At 37.7% G+C, this 25,192-nt stretch overlaps 1 protein-coding gene across 2 annotated transcripts in view; it reads right to left on the reverse strand.

Moving 5' to 3' along the window:
• The window catches only part of LOC127813300 (myosin-15), a 145,619-nt gene extending 120,803 nt beyond the window's left edge, over positions 1-24,816 (reverse strand). Inside the window, exons 1-5 of one of the 2 annotated variants that reach the window (XM_052354213.1) lie at positions 24,453-24,816; positions 24,184-24,327; positions 14,912-15,057; positions 14,677-14,833; positions 12,614-12,672 (exon numbers count right to left, since the gene is read on the reverse strand). In XM_052354213.1, the coding sequence (XP_052210173.1) occupies positions 12,614-12,672; positions 14,677-14,833; positions 14,912-15,057; positions 24,184-24,327; positions 24,453-24,575 (629 nt within the window). In that variant the 5' untranslated portion in view covers positions 24,576-24,816. Of the gene's footprint in view, positions 1-12,613; positions 12,673-14,676; positions 14,851-14,911; positions 15,058-24,183; positions 24,328-24,452 lie in introns of those variants that run through there. The other variant, XM_052354214.1, reaches the window with a different exon arrangement.
• Between the last annotated feature and the right edge of the window lie 376 nt (positions 24,817-25,192).

The following is a 25,192-nucleotide window of genomic DNA, read 5'->3' on the forward strand; positions in this document are numbered from 1 at the left end:
TGTTAATTGGATAGAATCGAAACCGAACCGAAACCGGTATGGTGTGACGAATTAGTCATGGTTTGGTTTTATATATGTAATGGTTCGGTTACGGTTCTTATTTTTTCAGAACTGTTAAAAATGGTTCGGTTACTGAATTCTTATAGAACCGGACCAATCCGAACCGTTGACACCCCTAAGATTAGGGCACAATCGAGAGAGAAGAAACTCTCGTGAATCTTTGAATAGAACTGAAAGTGTAATCAACAACATACAAAGCTATACTGAGTTTATATTTATACTTAAAAAAATAATCTCTTAACTACACTACCACAATACATACAGCTATTAGATAAATAAACAAAGCAACTTACAGATAAGAAAATACAGAATACTGAAATGCAATGAATAATCCTTCTACATTCCCCCTCAAATCAAACTTCCTTTTTGGATGTTTGCTTATCTAAGACTCCTTGAAAAGCAGCCTTTTGAATAGATGACAACTTAAGACTGAGTTTGTCACATAGAAGCTGAAATCTACTTCTTGATAATCCCTTAGTGAAAACATCTACCATCTGATAAGCAGTAGGAACAAAACATATATCAACTTCACCATTCTCCACCTTTTCTCACACAAAATGAATATCAATATCAATATGTTTAGTGCAAAAATGAAATACTGGATTTTCAACAATGCTTTTAGCCGCTAGATTGTCACTCCATACAACAGGAGGATGAATACAAGGATACCCCAGTTCTGAAAACAAAGATTTAAGCCACATAACTTCAGTTACACCTTGGGCAATAGCCCTGTATTCAACTTCTTTAACTGACCATGCTACAACTGATTGCTTCCGAGAGCTCCAAACTATCAAATTATTTCCAAGAAATACACACAATTCACTTGTGGAACGTCTAGTTATCTTGCAACCAGCGTGACCAGCATCAGTATATACAACTAAGGGCAGATCTGTAGAAGGAGGAGAAAATAACAAGCCCAAATCAATAATGCCCTTGAGGTATCTAAAAAGTCTTTTACAAGCCAGCCAATGATGCTGCTTGGGGGCAGATAGGAACTAACCGAGCTTATTAACTGCAAAAGTAATGTCGGGTCTAGTGTAAGTTAGATACTAGAAGGAACCAACCACAGTCCGAAATAGAGATGGATTAGAGAAAGGATCACCCTCATTTGTTATAGATTATGTTGTATTTACTGGAGTGGCACACGATTTACAGTCTAACATAGCTGCCTTCTTCAAGAGATCCAATGTGTATTTGGATTGAGTAAGATAGATGCCACTATGATCTCTATAGGCCTCAAATCCAAGAAAGTAACTAACAGATCCAAGAGTCTTTAAAGCAAAATGAGTTTCCAAATCATGAATACAAGCTCTAAATGTTGTGCCATCTGACCCAGTGATTAAAATCTCATCTACATACACCAAGAGAAACAACACAAATTGAAAAGTTCTCTTGACAAATAAAGAGACATCAGATACTGCTCTAGTAAATCCCCAAGATTGTAAAGCAACTCGCAACTTAGTATACCAAGCTCTAGGAGCTTGTTTGAGCCCATAAAGCGACTTCTTCAACTTGCAAATGGATTTAGGAAACTAAGAATCAACAAACCCTTATGGATGAGACATAAGCACTTCCTCACTAAACTCACCATTTAGAAAAGCATTATTTATATCCACTTGTTGGATGTCCTAACCAAACGTAACCACCAATGAGAACAAAACTCTAATAGTGGGAGCTTTAACCACAGGGTTGAATGTCTCAGCATAATCACTGCCCGAATTTTGAAAAAACCCCTTGGCCACTATGCGAGCCTTATACTTTAGGACTGTGCCATCAGAATTATATTTGACCTGAAACACCCACTTGCAGCCAATTACATTCATATCCTTAGAATAGGGAACTAAATCCCAAGTGTGATTACGCTGCAAGGTACCAAACTCCTCTTTCATGGCCTTAACCCATTGTGAGTCTAAGAAGGCCTCATGAACTGAACTATGTTCTAAAGAACTCATTAAGGCATGAGGTGATGTAATGGCAAGAGATTTGGCCTTGGACCTGGTCGACATACGATGACAAGAAGGGGCTAAAGGAGCTGAAAAATCAGACACATGGGTTATAGGTCTAGAAGAACAAGAAGAAGGTTGCACAGGCTGTGAAGAAACAGCAGGAGATAGAGGCAAGGAGGCAGCAGAATTAACAATGTTCGATAAGGATGAACCCAGAGGTTTTGCTACTACAGAGGAAGGAAAAGAAGGAAGGGACTGAAAGTATAGCGTGGAAAAACTTTTAGGAATAGAAGGTGAAGAAGACTTGAATAGACTGAGATAAAGAAAATCATCAGGATTGAATTTAACATCTCTTGAAACATAAATTTGTCCAGTAAGATGCAAACACCTGTAGCCTGCTCAAACATGACTATACCCAATAAAAATACATTTTGCTTAATGAAAATCGAATTTGTGCTTGACATAGGGTCTTAGATAAAGAAAACAAGCACAACCAAAGGATTGGAGCATTAACTAATTTGGTTGTTTATGATATAACAGTTCAAATGGTGTGCGGAACTTGATAGGTGATGAAGGAAGCAAATTAATAAGGTGTACTACTGTTTGATACGCTTTTACCCAAAATTTGAGAGGCATATGAGCATGACTCAATAAACTAAGTCCCATTTCAACAATATGCCTATGCTTCCTCTTCGCCACACCATTCTGTTGATGGATATGGGGACAAGTGAAACGTGGTTGTATGCCATGACTATGGAGAAAAGGAAAAACGGCTTTAATTTTGGTTCGATACTGAAGTTCAACAAATTTGTGAAAGACAACAAAAGTTGACAAGGCATCAGATTTTAACTTTAAAGAGTATAGCCATGTATAACGTGTGTAAGCATCAACAAAAATGATGTAATATCGATATCCTTCAATGGTCAAAGTTGGAGATCGACCCCATAGGTCTGAATAGACCAACTCAAGAGGTTTTACAGTTGTAATATGGCAATCAACAAATGGAAGTTAATTAAGTTTTCTAATTTGACAAGAATCACAAAAAAAAAGTAATGTGGAAGAACAAGGAATCTGAATTTTATTTAGAATTAAGCGTAGTACATTGAAAGAGGGATGCCCTAGCATTGCGTGCCACTGCTAATACACATTATTCTTTTGGGCAACATTTACACTAGGTGACAATCCATGACTAAATGGAGCTTGTCTATTACACTTACTGAAAGAAAACTCATTACAATTTGAAGGAAATGTACTGCTAACAACATATCTAGGTTTAACATAATGAGATGAAGAGCTGGGAATAGCAAGATCAAAAGCTGAACTCAGTTGGTATAGCCCATCCTTAAGCTATCCTCTGAGTAGCACTTGTCTGGTATTCTTGTCCTTGATCAAACAAGAATGAGAGTTAAATTCAACAACAAGATCATGATCTCGTGTGAGTTGTGAGACACTAATTAGATTTTTCTTTATGTTAGGCACATGTAGAACATTTGACAAAGTAACACAAGATGTAGGTTTTGTTTGTGAAAGTAAATGACCAAGACCAACATTAGAGATAGTGAGTTGCTTACCATTACCAACTGATACTTTGTCTCCGCCATTGTAAGGAGCATGCAGAGACAAGTTGTTTAGATTGGAAGTGATATGGTTTGTTGCACCAGAATCAACAAACCAAGAATGATCTAATGTAGAAGGCTGGAGGTTGTGATCAATAGGAGAAGGAGAAGGAAAATGATTATAGTTAGTTCCTTGAACAAAACCTATATCATTCATGTAGGACTCATTACTATCACTTAGGGATGCTAGAAAAGCTCTTGAATCAGATGGAGTAGAGACTTGAGGATCAAATCTTTGATTAGAAGTAGGTGTCCTCTAAAACTTTATATCAAATTTGTGATAACATCTATCGACAAAGTGCCTTGGCTTGCCATACAATTGGCAATAAAGCCGCTTACCAGACTATCTACCTCGTCCTCTTCCACCTCGATTCATATAACCACCTCCTCTTTGACTGAAACCACCTCTATTGTTCATGAAATTACCAACACCTCTTGTTGTATATGCAATCATATTGACTTGCATAGATGCAGCTGTAATTGAATCAAAATTAATTGTCGATTGTGGCAAATTCTTAGATGCTAGTCTTTGTCCGTGCATTAGCAAGAAGTATTGCACTTTCTCAAGATCTATTTCATCCATTTGGTAAGTAATTAGGCTCACAACTGTTTCATAATCATGACCTAATCCATTAAGAATTGCAAGAAGTAATTCCTTATCATCCAATGGCCCGTCTATTGCAACTAGAGAATGTCCAATGGTTTTGAGTTTAACGATGTAGTCATTAATAGACAAAGAATCTTTCTTAACTAATCTTAGTTGTTGCTGCTTTAGTTAGGATTTAGCAATTGTTTGTCTTGAATATAAACTTTCAAGTGAAGACCATACCTCGACAGATGATTCACAATGAATTACCTGCGTCAAGACCTCCTTATCAGTTGTCAAAAAGAGCCAGCCTAGAAGTAACTGGTCTGATCGCAGCCAATTAAGGTATTCCGAGTTCAGCATCTGAGCTCCAGATTCTCCGTTATCATGATCTGCTACATACTTTGGTCGTGGTGGAGTCTTGTTAAGTTAAGGCAATAAATCAAAAGCTCTAATCCTAGCCAAAACTTGAGCCTTCAAAAAGATATAATTGTCGGAATCCAATTTTATCGAAATGAAACTAAACGCTTTTGCAACTGCAGGAAAATCCAATTGCGATGCAGATGATAAAGAAAAGGACAAGCAAGGTGGAAGAGAAGAGGAGGCACTATGATCAAGATTCGAATTCATGACTTGCGCCAATGGCTCTGATACCATGAAATAATATGATAAGAGTAGACAAAAGTAGTAGATTAGGGCACAATTGAGAGAGAAGAAACTCTCATGAATCTTTGAATATAACTGAAAGTGTAATCAACAACATAAAAAGCTATACTGAGTTTATATTTATACTCAACAAGATAACCTCCTAACTACACCGCCACAATACATACAGCTATTAGCTAAATAAACACAGCAACTTGCAGATAAGAAAATATAGAATACTGAAATGCAAAATACAAAATACTGAAATGCAGTGAATAATCCTTCTACAGTGTATACCCCACCTTACTTGCATGAGCAATTATCAATTGCTCCAAGAGAGCCTTGGCCTGCTCGTCCCCCTCCTAACTATTAGCCACCTCTTGACACCACTCTTGAACTAAAGCTAAGATGAGATGGCAGCAACTGTTCCCTCTTCATGGCATCTAGACAAAGCATCTGTCGCAATGTTCTCCTTCCCTTTCTTGTATTGGATTGCATAGTCCAGGCCCATTAATTTAATCATCCCATTTCTCTACAAGTGGGTGTGAAGTTTTTGTTGTAATAGAAACTTCAAACTCTTGCGATCGGTCTTTATGATAAACTTGTTCCCCTCAAGGTAATGTCTCCATTTATCAATTGCAAAAATGACAACTAACAACTCCTTTTCATACACACTGAGGCCCATATGTTTTGGGGCTAAAGCCTCACTTATAAAAGCTAATTGTCTGCCTTCTTGCATAAGCACCGCACCTATCCCATTCCACTAGCATCTGTCTCCACCACAAATGTCTTGCCAAAGTCTGGCAGGTAGAGCACTGGGTTTCACTCATAGCCCTCTTCAGTGACTCAAAGGCTGCCTTTGCCTTATGATCCCACCCAAAGTTGTCTTTCTTCAACAGGTCCGTAAGTGGCCTACTTATAGCTCCATACCCCTTTACAAATCTTCTATAATAACCGGTGAACCCCAAGAAACCTCTCAGGGCCTTAACAATTGTCAGTATCGGCCAGTTGGTCATGGCAACCACTTTTTTGGGGTCTGTACTCACTCCTTGGCCCAATATGATATATCCCAAATATTCCACTTGGCTTTGTGCGAAGGCACACTTTGATCTCTTAATTTATAGTTAGTTGAGCTTAAGAATTTCAAATGTAGTCCTCAAATGTTTTAGGCGAAGGTCAAAAGTTAGATTGTATATCAAAATATCATCAAAGAACACAAGAATAAAATCTCTGAGGTATGGCTCAAAAATTTGGTTCATTAGAGATTAAAAGGTAGCCGGGGCATTGGTTAAGCCAGAGGGCATAACAAAGAATTCATAGTGGCCCTGGTGAGTTCTAAATGCGGTTTTGGAAATGTCAATAGGATTCATCCGGATCTAGTGGTATCAGGATCTCAGGTCCAACTTAGAAAAAATAGTAGCATGTTACAATTCGTCTAGCAGGTCATCAATGAGTGGGATGGGGAATTTGTTCTTGATGGTTATGTCGTTTAACTAGCAGTAATCAGCACAAAATTACCAGGAACCATCTTTTATTTTTTTTTTTTTACCCAACAGCATTAGGGATGCAAAAGAGCTGTGGCTGGGTCTTATGAAGGACTTGTGGAGCATCTCCTTAACCAATTTTTCGATTTTTGTTTTCTGGTTAGGAGGGTAGCGGTAGGCACAAATGTTAACGAGTTCTGTGTGGGGCTTAAGGTTGATGGTGTGGTCAATGGCTCGGGTTGGGGGTAGGGACTGAGGCTCTACAAATAAATTCTCAAATTCAACTAGGGGCATAATAAGTAGATCAAAATGATGTGCCTCAGTGTGGGATTGTGAGGAACTTCTGATGGTTAACATGAACTCCCCTTCTATGCCCAACTCCTTCCTCAGTGCCTTGAACAGAGAACTATGCCACTTGGTTCATCTTCTGCTTGAATAGTTTCTATAACCCCCTACTCGTAATCATTGCATATCCCAAATTCCTTGTTGCCTCTTAGTGTCATCTTCCTTCCTTCCTTCTTGAAGGTTACATCCATTTTGTTAAAAGTCAAAGCAGATCGGGCTAACATTTTTCATCCAATCGACCCCCAATACTACATCACATCCCCCTAATTTTAGTAGCCTCAAATCGGCCTCGAATCCCTCTCCTTGCATCTCCCAACAAAACCATGCACAAGCAGACCTGCTCATCACCTTATTCCCATTGGCCATCATCACTGTCAATGGCTGAGTGGGAATTATGGGGCATTTCAACCTCCAAGCCGTACCCTCATCCAAAAAACTGTGGGTACTCCCACTATCAATCAAGATCATTAGTTTACTCTCATCCACCTGCCCCTCTACCTTAATTATCTTGTTGTTGGTGAGTCCCTTTAGGGCGTGTAGGGAGATCTAACCATTGTCTTCTTCTTCCTGCATGTGTGATGCTTCCCCCTCTTCCACCAAATCTCCTTCTTCCCCTTTAATAACAGGAGTTGTTTCTTGCATTGATGGCCCAAGTAATACTTGTTTGCACACTTAAAACAGAGGCCCACCTATCTCCTCTGTTCCATGGTCTTCCCACCTTGGGGGTTGGGGTAGCGCCAAATTCTTCATGCCCGGAGATCGACGTCCCCATTCTTTGATATAACTCCTTCTAGGCAGTGAACTCATTAGGACAACAATCTTATTCATTGCCCTCTACTTTTTAATTAGTGCTTCCTCTGCCATCTCATGTAGCCTGGCACTGTCGATAGTGTGCTTGAGGGTCTGAGGTCTTAGCACCTTCACCAAGGGTCTCAATTCCTCATTCAAGCCGCTTATAAAGCTCGAAACGAAATAAGCCTCTGTTAAGAATGGGTTGTGGTTGAGCATCGAGGCCTTCAACTCCTCAAATCTTAGTTGGTACTCCATCACCATTCCCACCTGCTTGATTTTGTTAAATTCCTCAACCACATCCGATAGCCCCCGATCCCCGAACCTTTCACATAATTCTTCTATGAAATCTCCCCATCTGCAAAATTCCTAGACCTTGGACCACCCATGGTACCAAGCATCCCCTGCATCGTAAAGGTACACTACTACTATTGCCACCTTTTGCTTCTCGGCCGCTCCATACCACTCAAACACCCTTTCACATCTCCTAACCCACCAACAAGGGTTCACCCCACTGAATAAGGGAATTTCTAATCGCAACATGGGTAAACCATGCAGATTGTGGCCTACCAGCGCCTCATGCTGTCATTCCCATCCAGCCTCCCCTGGCTACCCCTGATCTTCTCCTCCTACCGAAGTCTCAATGGTCCTCTAATTCATTCCTCTCCTTGGCATAATTGGATCCATCCTGCCCTACCCTAGAAAAATCAGCTCTGCTCTCTCTTGGGGGGGGGGGGGGGGGGGGGAAATCAGGTGGAATGCTTGCCTAATGCTGCCTTGCGAACATCACCATAAATCCTTGCAACTCCTCTCGGATCTGCATTACAGCCACATCCAACTTCCTACCGACGGTGACGATCGCCTCACAGTTCCTCTCGGATCCCAACTCCAATTGGTTTACCCTTGCCAACAAATCCGCCATCGTGGATCTGCATTGCTAGACTTGAGCCTCCAAGTTCTTCATCCGTATGCCTTCGGCCATTATCGTCTCTTTCATTCGCAAGTCCCAGAATTTGGCTCTGATACCAAATTGCCAGATCCGCAAGGATCTAGCAATGCTCGAGAATTAATCTCTCCCGGTTGGTAGAGACCTTAGTGAAAACGAGAAGAATCTCGTGAAGTATGAGGAAAGAGAATTAGAGAAATAGAGAGAGAGAGAGAGAGAGAGAAGGATAGAAGAATTGAGAAGAGAATTGAGAGGGAATCAAGATTTCATTCAAATTCTGGATAATTCCAATAGTAGGGTCGGCCACAATTTATAGCCTTCCCTCACATGCTACATCTCTCACCAAAATAACCGCCTAAGTATCACACGCCATTACTGCCCATATACAATGGTTTATAGCTCCCTATTACCACTAAATTCTATTTATTACAGAATGTCCCCCAAGTACATGACAAGATGCGAAAATCACATTGTATGTGCGCTACAAAATTCCAAAGAGAGTGGGATCCAAGTGCATATTTCAAATGGGGCAATAATGGCCACGGGCATAGGTGCAAACTCAATAATTTCTAACATCGTGACTGAGGGATAGACTGATTAAGGTAATTGGCAATGAAGGCCACACAATGCGATGAAGGCAATTAAAGGGCAATGAAGGCCACAAACAGATTTCAACTCAAAAAAAAAAAAAAACATAGGGCTCTGATACCATGTGCAGAAAGTATTTGAGAAGAAAAGTAGGATTCTTGCATATTGAATATGATTGATACAGCCCTATGTATAGTGTTAGTAGGGCATACCATATCTGGTTTCAATACTAGGAAACAATATATACACAATCAGTTGACAGTCTGTCCTTAAAATCAGTAATTGATTCCTAGAAGATATCCTGATTTGCTATCAGGATTTCCCGAACCATTCATGGAATCTAACAGAAACCTATTATTGCAATGTCGTGTATTCCGATGATATATAGTGCACAGCAGAGGCAAACAAAGTCAGATTAAAAACTTGAAGGCTGTTTTGCATCTTATGAGGCATAATCAATTATATGCTAATGTCAAGAAATGCAGCTTTGTGGCAGACAGATTGGATTTTTGGGGATATATTATCTCCACAAAGGGAATAGAAGCTCAATCCATCGAATATTAAAGCTATAACTAGTTGGCCTACTCTCAAAACTATGACAGAGGTATGAAGCTTCCATGGTATAGCAACACTTTGCAGGAGACTTAAAAAAAAAATTCAACACCATTGTAGCATCTATCACAGAATGTTTCGAGGGAGGAAAGTTTTCTCGGACATTGGAAGTTGAAAAAGCTTTGAGGAGATAAAAGAGACAAATGACTCAAGCACCAATTTTGGCCTTACCAGATTTTGACAAACTCTTTGAAGTTGATCATGATGCATCAAAGATTGAAGTTGGATCTATTTTGAGCCAGGAAGAAAGACCAGCGGCTTATTTCAATGGAAGCTTAACAATGCTCAACAAAATTACTCCACCTATGACCTAGAGTTTTATGTCATTATTCAGGTATATGGAACACAGATTGTTGATCTCACAGATGTCTCCAATCAGCCTAGGGTCAGTGATGAGGCAATTGCTTATGCTTAGAATTTGAAAGAGGTTCAAGAAGTTAGACACAGGCTTGAAAATGTGAACCGTCATTTTTTTATGGCAACACAAGCGCTCCAACCTTGCCCAACTAGTCCACTATAGATCCATGCATACCGACCCACAAACATGGACTAGGTAAGACTTCACCCAAAGGATGATGATGATGGCACCAAGAAATTGCCTCACTTGGTGCTTCCATGGTTTGAACATGGGTTCAACTCAAAGTTCTTCCCAGTCTAAAACCACTTGAACTACCCCTAGTAATGTGAATTGTCATTACAAGGCAACAGCTGATCAGCATAGGAGGTATAAGGAGCATCAAGTGGGTGATTGGGTGATGTTTTCTTCCTTCAAAAAGAAGGTTTCCAGCAGGTACGTATCACAAGTTAAAAGAGTAAAAATATTGAGCCATGCAAAATTCTACTCAAGTTTGGTGAAAATGCCTATGATGTTGAACTTCCTCAGGATATTAATACATGATCAATTTTTAATGTGGCAATTTGTACCCTTTCCATGGAAATCTACAAGTTGAATTGCAGGATGTTAAGTGTAAAAGCCCATCTCAAGTAACTCCTAGCAAAGGAGGAATGGTCCAGGCTGTCATACATGTGCGGCAGGTGAAGACTAGAGCTGGAAAGTATTTTAATTTTCTGGTAAAATGGGAAGGCAAATGTGATTGTGAAAATTCACCGATTAGCGAAGAGAATTTCATGAAAATTGACCTTGAAATGTGTTAGGCAGCCAAGTTGACAACTCGCTTGGAGGCAAGTTCTTTCTAAGAAAGGGGGAATGATGCAAACTTGTACATAAATTTCATTTGTCATGTGTTTTTCAATGATTAGGCATTAAGGGAATTTTGGTAATTTTATGCTTTTTTTTTTTTTTTTGGGGGGGCGGGGGTATATATGTTAGGGTGGGTGGGTTAGTTTTGGGGGAGTCTTTGTGTAAGAGCAAGTGTTTTGTTGGGGCTCCTAAAAGATTAGTGAATTTTACATGTAGTTATTTGCAAAATAGGAGTTGGCTTCTCTTGGAAGCTGCTTGAAGCCATAGTGCTTGCCTTCTCTTGGAAGCTTGAGAGCTGGTATAAATAGAGCGTCTCAGACACTTTAAAGGGACTTTAAAGCCTTTTTAAGACAGAAATCTCTACAGAGAGTTTCAGCTACAACCCAGCTAGGGTTTTGAAGATTTGGATGCTTGGGTTTTGAAGATTCAACCCCGCAGCGCCTACCAATCCCTCTATCAGTGCCATGGGCACAAGAGACTAGCAGGAAGCTGCTGCTACGTTGTTGTTCTAGGTCTGAGAGGGTGTGATTTCAGTTGTTTAAGTGTGTTATTTGCTCTCCATTGTTTCAGGACTGCATCTTTGTTGTATGTTTGCTATTTTTGTGGTCCCTATTTTCATTATTTTTTAAGATCGAAAAAGTTCTAAAGTGAAAATTTGACTTGCAGTTACTGCAGCCATAGCCATTGTGTGAGGCATTCCCAAAACTTTTTGATGCCTCCCAAAACTTTTTGATTTAGAAATAGATAGAGATTCTTATGCAAAGATTCTCTTATTTAATGCCTAGTGGTTCCTTAGGCAAAATCTCCCAGACTGAGAACAAACCCCATGTCTACCCTTTTTAAATTACTTAATAATCAACTCCTACTACCCAATAGGACTCCTCATCATTTATAGGTCGGTCCTCCTATTAAGTGCTTAGAGCTGGAAAGTGAAACATCATCCTTTAGAAGTCTTTCCAGAAAGTAAAAGCACCACCCAGAGTGACTTCTTCGCATGGTTGCATCACATGGTTACATCTTATATTGATAACTTTAGGAAGACAAAGACTGGTGCTTCATATGCAAGAAAGGGGTCAGTGAATTATCTACTGTTATATTGCTCAGTGGCTCACCAAATGTAAGATCACAGCACAAACTCTTTTGAGTGAGTTAGTGCCTGCATTTCTTTTGAATTTATTTTTGCCTGGCGCAGGAGTTGTCAATGGATTGCTTCAATATTGCAGCGAAGCATCACTCCTTGTGTCATGTTGCGTATATAGATTATAGACAGGCAAACAAATGGCTAGACCCCCCCCCCCCCCCCTGGTTAGAGGAGAGTCAAAATCAGGATAGTAACTATTTCAATTTTCTTTTGCTTTCTTATTTAATACTGATCTAGATTTTACCCTTAATGTATCAATACATTGAAAATAAGGCATGTCTCTCCTTGTACTCACCACTGTATGGGGATATGGATGCACACAGGCCAATCTATTTGGGGGTGTTCATGCACGTACATTTTATATCAAAACTTCAATGAGTATTTGGTAGGAAGACAAAAACAAAAGTAAAAATATTTAGAAGAATGAGAAAACTAATAGAATAAGACATCACTATCAGGATTCAGTAGATTGAACTAAAGGAGAATGACAAAGAGCAGTGGAGTGGGCAGAAATTAATAATATGAATTTATCTCAAGGCAATCATGAAACTACCTGTTATTCATTTTTCATGAAAACCATGACACTACATATTCAAAATCATTTTCAACCTAAAAACAATAAAATATGTATAAATGGGGAAAAGCTTAACCCACCTTGAGTTATCATTTCTAACAGTCCTTGCATTACCAAATGCCTCCAAAAGTGGATTTGACTGAATCAATGAGAAAATATTAGCACTATAAATGCTCAAACATAAGCAAAGAAAAAAGTAAGAGAAAAATAAGGAACACATAAGGGCATGTTTAACAGAAAACATTTTTCAGTATTCGGTTTCCTATTTTCCACTATACCTCAGTGCTCCTTTCCCACAGAAAATTTGAGAAGCGCATTCAATCATTGATACAAAAAGAACTATTTTGTTATCTTCACAAATGTCAAAATTATTTTAAAACATGTTAGTAAAAATATAAAAAAATTAAAATATTAATATTAATATATCTAATGTTATAAAATTAATATAATCAACAAAATATTCATAACAAAGCAAATATTAGAATTTTAATAATAATAGTTTATTAGTAACATAATTATATTGTTTCTTTAATAAATCATATTGATAGTGTTATAAGATCAATATTACCTATATAATATTTATGGTAGTGATAAAATTAGTATTATAACAAATATCATTAATGATAATAAATATAAATGTTAATTTGTTTCAACAGTTTTACAAATTCTTTAATATCAATATTGTTGTATTATCAATCAAAATTTACAATTTATTTTTTTACTATTTATAAAACTAATACTGTTGGTACTGATATGCTAATATTATGATATTATTTATTATTAGCAATTTTTTTATAAATTGATAACTTTTATTGTGAATGATACTAACATTTTATATAATAATGTTGCTTATTATTAGTAAATTTTAAAATTCATACTTTTAATATTTATGTTGATAGTAATATAAGTGCAATGCATATCAACAATCACCTTTTATAAAAGGAAAAAAGAAAAACCAATTTCTTAAACAAAACAGTGTTTAAGATATCTTCCAAGAGTGAATATAAATGTAAAAGCTAACCAACCATTCAACTTTGGAAAACTGGTGCCATTTTTAAAAAATCTTCACAAAAACGATAGTGAAAACCATGTTCAGATAAAAAAAAAAATAGAAAACAGAATATATTCTAGTTTTCCCAATTTATACTAATTGTTAGAAAACATTCTTGAAATGTTATCCATTCTCTCTTCGCCAAACTAAAAAACTTTTTGCCCTTATTCTCCAAATGGAAAAAATGGGTTTTCAGCCAACCAAAATCAATATTAGTTGTACTTATATTAATATCAATATAAATAGTAAAAACATAAATTTTAAAATTGGCTAACAATAAAAGTATTATAATATTAGAAATATCAATAATATTAGTACTATAAACAATAAAAATATTAATAAATATCACAAGAATCAAAATTAAGAATTACAAAATTTCTCAAACTGTAAAAAAATAGTTAAAACTTATTTATCATTAACAATTACAATATTAGCAATATCAAGGATATTATATGAGTAATATTAATCCTATAACATTATTAACCTATTGTTCAAAAATATTACTAACAAATTATTATTATCATTAATATTATAATATAGCAATGTCATGAATTTTGTGATGATAGATGAATCCATTTATAACAATAATACTATAATTGTCAAAATTTTAATACAATAATAACATTATTAATGACATGATATTGAATTATATGACAATTGAACACATTTTTTGGACAACTACTTTGAACACATTTATAAACTTTCAAGATATGAAACTAGTCAGACAATGCCCAGCCAAAAAAGCAAAATTTTCGCATTCCTATTTGGAATAATTTCACAATTGAACGGGAATGCCAACTTTTCCTTTCAAATAAAAAAATTTCATAAAACAGGACTTGCTTTCAACATCTGAACAGCCCCTAAGCAGTTGCAACAAAAGCACAAAATTAAAAAGTCGCTTGAAAGCACCCAAACAAATTGTTTGTGCAAAATCTCCCTGTATGCCAAACATGAATGTTCAGTTTTTTGCAATAAGCAGTAAAGTAGTTACTTATTTAACTTGTTTTTCTCTTGTTGGGCAATTATCTATCCATACAAATACAATTTATATTCCTATATGAAACTGTTGAAACAATTTGAGTGCATTCTTACTTCAAGAACTTGTTGCTCCACTGTTCCGTCATCACCAGCAGAACGGCCACCAACAAAAGTAAGATATTGCATAATCAATTTTGTTGTCTCCGTTTTTCCAGCCCCACTTTCTCCACTAACCAAAATAGACTGGCTTCTAGCTTCATTTATCATCGCTCTGAATACAATAACCAGCTAAACAGCTTATTGAAATAATACTGATCACCACTGACACAACCAAGTAAAGCTCACAAACCTGTAAGCAGCATCAGCCACGGCAAAGACATGGGGACTTAACTCACCAAAAGGAGCTCCATTATATTGCCCCATCATGTGTACATTATAAAGATGAGGAAGCTTTGTGAAAGGGTTAACAGCTATCAAGATGCTCCCTGTGTATGTCTATCAAACACAAATAAGCATAATCATGTAAACATTGGCTCAGAAGCACAGATATAATTATCAAAATCCATGGTAAAAACAAGAAGATGGCATCCATTTATATTTCTGCCAGGTGACAGAGTGATTAAACATTAATAGTGCATGTATGAACAATTGACAAGGGTTCACCTAGTTTTAACTAGCTCATGGACATTGTAAATTAACCAAAACGACAAAAAAAAGGGGGTGTCCCTAGGAAGAGAGGATCATTTTTCAATATAGCCTTACCATTGGTTTGCATATAGATTGTTTTCACAACTTGAACCCATGACCTAGAGGTGTCAAAAAGGGGTTGGGCCAAGCCTGGGCACAACCTGACATGGACAGTGTTGACCTGTTCTAGGCCAAGCCCACACCATGTCTAGTGGAGACAGTCCAAATAAAATAAATTGACCCAACATCCCTGTAGTTTTGGCATTTTTCCCCAAAAAAACGATTTGGTTTCTTTTTCACCTAACAGGCCCTACACTTTACCTTAATCCCCTCAGTCAGGTTTCCACTCAAATGTTGTTAACTAAAATAAGATCAAATTAAAATTAATTAAATTTTTCCTAATATTTCTATCTAATTAAAAAATAAAATCAAAAATTGAAGAAATAACACAATTGTTCAATTGTTGTTGTAAGAAAACAATTATGAGAGAAAAACATCAGAGATTAGTCTCTTAATGCGTTATTTATAATAGGCACAACGGGCCTAATAATCTACGGGTTTAACCTAATTACACATAGTTACAATAAATAAATAAATAAAAACACATGCAACAATATGCAATATATCTAATTATACTAATAATTCTAATACTCCCCCTCAAGCGGGAGCATAAATATCATATGCACCAAACTTGTTACAGATATATTATATCCGATGATTATTTAAAGACTTGGTGAAAACATCGGCAAGTTGATCACTGGATTTAACAAACTCTATAACAATAACACCTTTAACCAACTTTTCTCTAATAAACTGACAATCGATTTCAATATGCTCAGTCCGCTCATGGAACACTTGATTGGAAGCAATATGCAAGATAGCCTGATTATCACAAACAAGCTTCATAGCGGACACTTCACAAAACTTGACTTCCTCCAGGAGTTGCTTAATCCAGATGAGCTCACAAATTGCATAAGCCATAGCCCGATACTCTATCTCTGCACTGGATCTACCTACTACATTATGTTTCGTACTTTTTTAAAAAATCAAATTTCCTCCCACAAGAACACAATATCTAGAGGTCGACCAACAATCAGAAGAAGAACAGGCTCAATCTGCATCTGCATAACAACAAATATCTATGTACAGAGCCGACCCAACCACTTTGGGGGCTCTAGGCAAAAAAAAATTTTGAGGCTTTTTTAAAAGTATTAATTTTTTTATAAAAAAATAAATAACACATATTTTTAAAAAAAAAAATTCATCATTTCATTAAATTAAAAAAAAAAAGTTAAAGTTCAATCCAATACAAAATTTGTTAATTTTTTATTTCAATCAATTACATAATTGATGTCAAAATTTGTTAATTTTTTATTTCAATCAATTACATAATTGATGTCATTTTTTATTTTCATTTATTAATTTTTTTTAAAACAAATTGAAAACATCGTCTAATTTTACTAAATTTGTATTCAACATCAAATTCATACTATGGGTAAAAAAATATTATTGGTAGACCTACATTAATTCAATTATTACAATTATTAGTTATAAATTAGATGAGTAATTTAATTAAATATTAAAAATAATCTAATAATTTTTTTTTTTTAAATTTACATTAGACCCATGAAAAATGTATTATAAATTTATATTAGAATCCATCTCAAATCATCTATGTTAAATAAAAATGATTGGAGATACATGTTGGTTGAAAAGTAATAAAAATAAAAGAAAGACAACTAATTTAGCTGTTAATCAATAACCACAACACAATAATCAATAAATTAAAGCCAAAAAAAATACCCACACAAGAATACGAAAACCTGAAAAACAACATATGTTATACACCCAAAAATAAAAGTTAAAAGTAAGAAAAATCAAAGTTATCGAACACAGAAGTTGTTGTTGTTGTCCGCAATCTGTTGAAGCGACAAAGCCTGAAGATTGAAGTTAAAGGCTTGAAGCGAGGCAGCAAATCGTACTATGAGTTTGTGAAAACTAAGTCTGAAGCCTAAACTTTGAAGAAGCGAGCACGAGAGAGAGAGAGAGATGGGGCACTGAGAAGTGAGAAGAAGAACATGCAGTGAGCCATTGACCAAGATTGGAAAGAGAGAGAATAGGAAAAAATGGATTTAATTGGGATTTTGAGAGAGAAAGAGAAAGAGAGGGGGGGAAGGGAAGGAGAAGTGAAAAGTGAGTTTAATGGGTGGGTTTAAGAATTGAAAACTATGAATACACTATAAAATTGGTAAGACAATTGTACAAAATTGTTGTACAAAATTGAACAGAGAGTATGGGAAGGAAATATAAAATTAATATTTTATATTTAATTTTTTAATAAATTATTTATTATTAAAAATTAAAAAAAAAATAAAAATTGGGCCTTTCACAATTGGGGGCCTAAAGTAGCTGCCTACTTGGCCTTATAGTAGGGCCGGCACTGTCTATGTACCCCTTATCCTCATAGAGTAGCCCTTTACCCGATGCTTGTTAGATATATCTCAGAATCCGGATGACAGCATCCCAGTGAGAATCACATAGAGAACTGAGAAACTAACTCACCACACTCACAGCAAAAGCAATACCGGGACGAGTGACTGTGAGATAATTCAGTTTGCCTACCAATCTTCTATACCTTCCAGGATCTGAGTAAGACTCCCCCTGTCCCAACAAGAATTTGACATTTGGGTCCATTGGGGTGTCAATCAATTTGCAATTCACCATACTAGTTTCTTCTAAGATGTCAAGTGCATACTTCCTCTGAGAGATTGAGATCTTATCTCTTGATTGAGCAACTTTAATACCCAAAAAATATTGGAATTTGCCTAGGTCTTTAGTCTGAAAGTGCTAATGGAGATGTTCCTTCAAATTTTGTATACCAACCTGATCGCTCCTTGTGACAACAATGTCATCTACATAAACAACAAAATAGATATATAAAGAAGAAGAATATCGATAGAAAACTGAATGATCAGCTTCACTTCGAGTGAGACCAAAGGCTTGAACCATAGTGCTGAACCTGCCGAACCAGGCTCGTGGAGATTGTTTCAGGCCATAGAGAGACTTCTTGAGTTTGCAAACTACATTGGACTCCCCCTGAGCAACAAAACCAAGTGGTTGCTCCATATAAACCTCCTCTTGCAAATCACCGTGAAGAAAGGCATTCTTAATGTCCAATTGATAGAGCGGCCAATGACGCGTGGCGGCCACAGAAATAAATAGGCGAACAGAAGCCATTTTAGCAACTGGAGATAAGGTATCACTATAATCCAGCCCATAGATCTGTGTAAAGCCTTTGACAACCAAGCGGGCTTTAAGATGTTCCACCTATCCGTCAGGGCCCACTTTAGGGGTGAACACCCATTGACAACCAACGGGAGTCTTTCTTGGTGGCAAAGGAACCAAATCCCAAGTGCAAGTAGAATGCAAAGCACCCATCTCATCTAACATAGTCTGGAGCTAACCAGGATGGGACATGGCTTCACTTGTGGTTTTAGGAATAGAAACAGAAGAAAGGCTCGAAACAAAAGCACTATAAGTAGGTGATAAACGATCATAACACAAAAAGTTATAAAGAGGACGTGGATTGCGAGTAGACCGTGTACCTTTGCGGAGTGCAATAGGAAGGCTGCCGGGCTCAAGATGCATGGCAGGAGTGACCACTGACGGAGAGAGCGAGTCAGGAGAGTCGCAGTCAAGAGGAATACCGGTGCCAAGAGTAGGATGAGGATGACAATGATAAGTAAGAAGTGGAGGATCCGGGGAGTGTGGACCGGAAGATGGAAGTCTTCGTCCACCGAGGAAGAGATAGACAAATCCGATAAGGGCAACGAAAGAGAAGGAATAGGCAATACCTGGTCAAGAACCTGTGAATCAGGCTAAGCAACCGAGAAGGATTGTTGTTCAAAGAATGTGACATCAACAGACATAAGATAGCGGTTCATGAAACAATACGCAAGAGCTTGAAAGGAATTTAGAATCGAAAACAAAGAGAGAAAAACAAACTCTCAATGTTCACCAGTGAAATCAAAAATGAATACAATACAACAAAGAGAAGACACTGCTATTTATAGCAGTTGCCTTAGTAATGAGCCCATACACCGAGGCACCTTATAACCGCCTAACAATAATAAACAAAACAGAAGCAACAACATATACAGCAACATAACAACGCAATAAGAAACCCATTATACTCTCACATTCCCCCTCAAATTTGACCCCATAGAGTAAGAACTTTAGACTCTTGTGCAACTTGGAGAATCAGCAGACAATAAGCAAACAACAAACAAGCTACTCTTTGACTGTTGACTTGAGAGAGATTCCTGAAAGATCATGCTTTTGAATAGGAGATATCCTTAGACGAAGCTTATCACATAAAAGCTAAAAACAACTTCTAGCTAGGCCTTTAGTAAAAACATCAACAATCTGATAGTAAATAGGAACATAGCGAATTTCAACCTCCCCATCCTCAACTTTCTCCCGCACAAAGTGAAGATCAATTTCCAAATGCTTAGTGCGAGCATGAAAAACAGGATTTTCAGCAATGCTTTTAGCAGCTAGATTATCACTCCAGAGAACAGGAATATGAGCACACGAATAGCCAAGCTCTGAAAACAAGGATGTTAACCACATAATTTCAGTCACACCTTGAGCAATTGCTCTGTATTCAGCTTCTCTTACTGACCTAGCTACAACCGACTACTTACGAGAACTCCATATAATTAAATTACTTCCAATGAACACGCATAGCCCATTGGTAGATCGACAAGTGACTCGACAACCTGCGTGATCAGCATCCATATACACTATGAGAGAGAGATCAACTGAGGAGAGAGAAAAGAACAACCCCAAACCGAGAGAACCTTTAAGATACCGAAGCAGATGCTTGCAAGCAACCCAATGTTGCTGCTTAGGAGCTGAAAGAAACTGACTAAGCTGATTAACAATGAACGCAATATCCGGTCTGGTATAGGTGAGATATTGCAAGGAACCAATCACAATGGGATAGAGAGAAGGATTTGAGAAAGACTACCCTCATCAATTAAAGAGTCTACTATGTTAACTGGATTCTCACAAGGCTTACAATCTAACATGGCAGTTTTCTTTAACAGATCAATTGTATACTTAGTTTGAGTGAGGTAAAGGCCATTAGTGTTACGATGAGCCTCAAAACCAAGAAAATAGCTAACAGAAGCCAGCGTTTTGAGAGCAAAATGTGTATTCAAATCCTGAATACAAGCTCTAAGGGCTAAAGAATCTGAACCCGTAAGCAGTATGTCATCAACATAGACTAAGACAAATAGAACAAACTTAGCAGTTCTCTTAACAAACAAGGAGGAATCTGAAACAGCTCTAACAAAACCCCAAGACTGTAGGGCAATTCTCAACTTGGTATACCAGGCCCTTGGTGCTTGTTTTAACCCATAAAGAGATTTTTTCAGCTTACAAACATGAGTAGGGAACTGAGAATTAACAAACCCTTCTTGTTGAGACATAAAGACATCCTCACTCAAATCAACATTCAAAAAGGCATTGCTAACATTCACTTGTTGGATGTCCCGGCCAAAAGTAACAACCAAAGAAAACAACACTTGAATTGTTAGCAACATGATTGAAAGTCTCAACATAGTCAATGCCAGGATTTTGATGAAATCCCTTGGCCACCAAACGTGCTTTGTAACGAAGAACTGTATCATCTCCCTTATATTTAATCCGGAAAACCCACTTGCAACCAATAACATTCATGTCGTTAGAGAAAGGAACTAAATCCCAAGTGTGATTACGTTGTAAGGCAGTATATTCTTCTTCCATAGCCTTGACCCATTGTGAATCTAAGAAGGCCTCATGAACAGTAGTAGGTTCCAAAGAGCTCACTAAGGCATAAGGAGATGTAGTGGTAAGAAGTTTAGCCTTGGATCAGGTGACCATAGGATGAACAGAAGGTTTAGGAACACGAGAGGCTGCTGGCAACACCAAAAAAGGCTCCAACAATGGAGAGGGCAAGAATGAAGAGGACAGAGAAGAATGAAGTTGAGGGACAGTAGGTAAAGGCTGAGAAGTAGAAGTAGCAGGAGATGAAGCTGCGGAAGGTGGAGAAGATGAGGAGGAAGAACCCGAAGGATGTGCAACTGCAAAGGAAGGAAATGACGAGAAAGAAAAAGAAGGGAATGACTGAAATACCGAAGTAGATGGACGACCAGGAATAAGAGAAAGAACACCAGATGAAGAAGAAACAGATTGAAACAAACTAGAATAAGGAAAATCATCTGGATTAAAGAGAACATGTCTAGAAACATAGACACAACCAAAAGGATGCAAACATTTATAGCCTGCATAACCATGCATATACCCAATAAAGATACATTTAGTGGAATGAAAGCTGAACTTATGCTTGGCATAGGGACGAAGATAAGGAAAACATGCACAGCCAAAAGGCTGAAGGAAGAGATAATTGGGTGATTTAAGAGATAACATCTCAAAGGGTGATTGAAACTTGAGAGGAGCTGAGGGAAGCGGATTTATAAGATAAACTGCAGTTTGGAAAGCTTCTACCCAAAACTTAAGAGGCATGGCAACATGACTTAACAAAGTAAGTCTCATTTCAGCTATGTGACGGTGTTTTCTTTTAACAACACCGTTCTGCTAAGAGGTATAAGGGCAGGTAAAACGAGATTGAATGCCATGTGAATGTAAATAAGGTAGAAAAGCTCTAAACTCTCCCCCATTATCTATTTGTAAAGCTTTAATCTTAGCATTATACTGAAATTCAGCTAGTTTGTGAAAGGTAATGAAACTGACAAAGCATCAAATTTTAACTTTAGAAGGTATAGCCAAGTATAGCAAGTGTAGGCATCAACAAAAACAATGTAGTAATGATATCCTTCGGTTGATAAAGTGGGAGAAGGCCCCCATAGGTCAGAATAGACCAGTTCAAGTAGTCTAACTACTGTGATTTCACAATCAAAAAAAGAAAGCTAATGAAGCTTACCAATTTTGCAAGAATCACAAAAAGAAAGAGATGACAAAGAAAATGGAACTTGAATTTTATTCAACACCAATCGCAGTACATTGAGTGAAGGATGCCCCAATTTTGCATGCCACTGCTTGCAAGCATGATTAGTTTGGGCAACATTTACATTTACAGTAGAGGATAGTCCTGAATTAGAAAAAGCGAATTGTTTACAGTTTTGAAAAGGAAACTGATTACATGTAGAAGGAAATGTACTGCGTACAAGAGACTTAGGACTAAATGAATGAGCTAGAAGCTTGAAATCAACAGAAGCAATAGCTGAATTCAGTTGATATAGCCCATCTTTAGGCTGCCCTCTAAGTAGCACTTGTCCGATATTCTTGTCCTTAATCACACAAGTATGAGAATCAAATTCAACAGCATGAGACACAAGGGTTGAAGATTCGGCTGGAGTAACAACATGAGAAGAAGAGAACATACCATGTGCACCGGTAATGTTCAGCAATCTTTTAAAAAAAGTCCTTCATAGTAGGATTAGTGGAGCTGGTCAAGATTTGATGCTTGATGGCGTTAAATTCTGGCTTTGGACCGGAAAGAGCAATAACCATAAAAAACTTCTCTCTTTGAGCAACCTGTTTAGTTCTGATCGTAGTAATGGGAAAAAAAGCATCAAATTCTTGCATAAGAGCCCAAACCTGTCCTAAATAAGATTCCATGGACGACTCTTGCTTCAAATGCTTGATATTAGAGACCACAGTGTACAAATGTGAATGTCATTCGTATAACATTTTTCAGCTTCCTTCCATACGTCAACACAAGTTTTAAATAGGCGAAAGAGCTGCATGATGGATGGATCAATAGACTGCCATAAGAGGCTGCATAACTGGGCATCAACTTATTCCCATCTAGCCCGATTGGCTTCCAACACACTTTTAACCTTTGTGGTAAGATGATCGGCTTGGCCTTGCCCTTTGAACCACATTTTGACAGAGGCTGCCCATGAGAGATAATTGGTAGACCCTATCAACTTGACAGTAGTGATATTGGTTATTCTAATATTGGAGACAATAAAGGACTGAGAAGCAGCAGGGGCAACAGGTGCGATTGTGGGAGTAGCACCAACAGAAACAGCGTCACTAAGGTCAAACATAGCGAGGATTTGACATCGGGAATAAGCCTGGGTAAGGGAGGCGAGCTGATCTGGAGAAGCCGAGAGAAAACAGCCAGCAGACGCGAGCGCCTTCACGCACCGACGCGTGGGGGTGGACGATTGCGCAGAGGGGTGGCGTGTGGGAGCTCCAACAGCAGCTTCTTATATTGTATTAATATAAGAAGCCAAATATTGCTTTACAAGTTTTTGAAATCCTAATTTCTATATAAGAAGCAGAAGGAAAAAAGAAATTATAGAAGTGCAAGTTAGCTTGTTTGTAAACAAGCAGCTAAAAGACTTATACAAGTATTTGCAACATATAACTCAATTATGAGTGTCAGGTGCGGGAGTGTGTTTCACTTATTGGACCTTCTTAAACCATTAATAATTGAATGACAACATATGCAGCCATAATTTGCACCTACAGATTTGAAAATATAATAAATAGCTAGTGTATTGTTAAATCATATGATATTCTAAGAGAAATAGTACATTAAAAAACAAAAATGAATTTCCACAAAAATGAGTCTGTAGAGGCACATCATTTCTGAGGTTTCCAATTGCCACATTTGAACAGTTACATTTATAAGGTCCTTTGAATGTTGCTATCCACTCAAAAAAAAAAAAAAACGAAGGAAGTCATTTTAATTCGTGTAACCACCAATCCGGAAATGTCAATTACTCATAAATATAGACAACAAGATACTGCAATTAAGTCAGGTACAACTATAGCCCAATCATGGAGCAGAAGCATATTCCAGCAGCCAAATGGTGAAACAGAACAAATAGCATTCAAGAACATAATTTCCCTTACATATATTTCATTAAGAGAGTATCTCCGCTCCAAGTTGTCAAGAACCCCAGGCTCGTTCAGATAAGTCAATTTGGTCATATCATCGACTCCACCGAACTCCGCCTCCGCATCCCTCGGAAACAACTTGGCCGGAATTGCCAAAACCTACACAGAACCAGTTAAAAGCAAGCACTTCATTTAATACACACCGGGCGACTCCTTCCGCTCTGGTCTTTGATTCGTTTTCTCTGGAACAAAACGAAGGGGAAAAAAGAGAGAAGGCGGTTCACCTTCTTCCCGGAGGCGGTGACGACATGAGCATGTTTTCCCACAAAATCGACGACTTCAGCAGCAACCCAAGCCTGGTCTCTATCTTCCACCCACACCTTCGACCCCTTGCGAACAGCACTCATCTTTGCTCCTCCTCAGTACCAGAAACCCTAGACCAGAACGATTTGAATTTTGAAGCAGGGAGATACGGAGCTGTGAAAAACCCTAGAGAGAGAGAGAGAGAGAAGAGGAGAGAGAGAGAGAAGAGGATTGGATTAAGGCTTAGTGAGCAGTGCACGGAACTTCACGTACGGTGATTTCGGCTTCCCGCCCTCTAACCAAATTAGGGAACAGCGAATCGAAGGCTCCAAAGATTTCGTGGAAATTTCAGTGTTTTGTTATAATTTAATTTCGTAGTCCCCACGTTCACGATATGTTCGTCGTTTTTTTTATTTATTTATTTTGCATTGCAAAATGAGAGCGAGCCAGTGAAAGTGAAACGGCATCTTCCCTAATTTTACTGAAAACAAAAAAAAAAAAAAAAAAAAGAGAGAGAGAGAAGCCTTGTCTGCTTTAAACCAGGATTCAACTTCAAAGCAGGACGCCCGTCCCATTAAAATAGGCTTCCTGCTTGTCCAATTTACGCAATTGCCATTCTTTAATTATGGGTCCCGCCGCCTTCGCTGCTACCGTTGCGCAGCTTTCAAATTCAAATAGTGAAAGAGGCGGTTTGGCTTAGTTTTTTTTGTCACCAGGGGTG

Source organism: Diospyros lotus, chromosome 11 (assembly GCF_014633365.1).
Source record: "Diospyros lotus cultivar Yz01 chromosome 11, ASM1463336v1, whole genome shotgun sequence".
Taxonomy (NCBI): Eukaryota; Viridiplantae; Streptophyta; class Magnoliopsida; order Ericales; family Ebenaceae; genus Diospyros; species Diospyros lotus.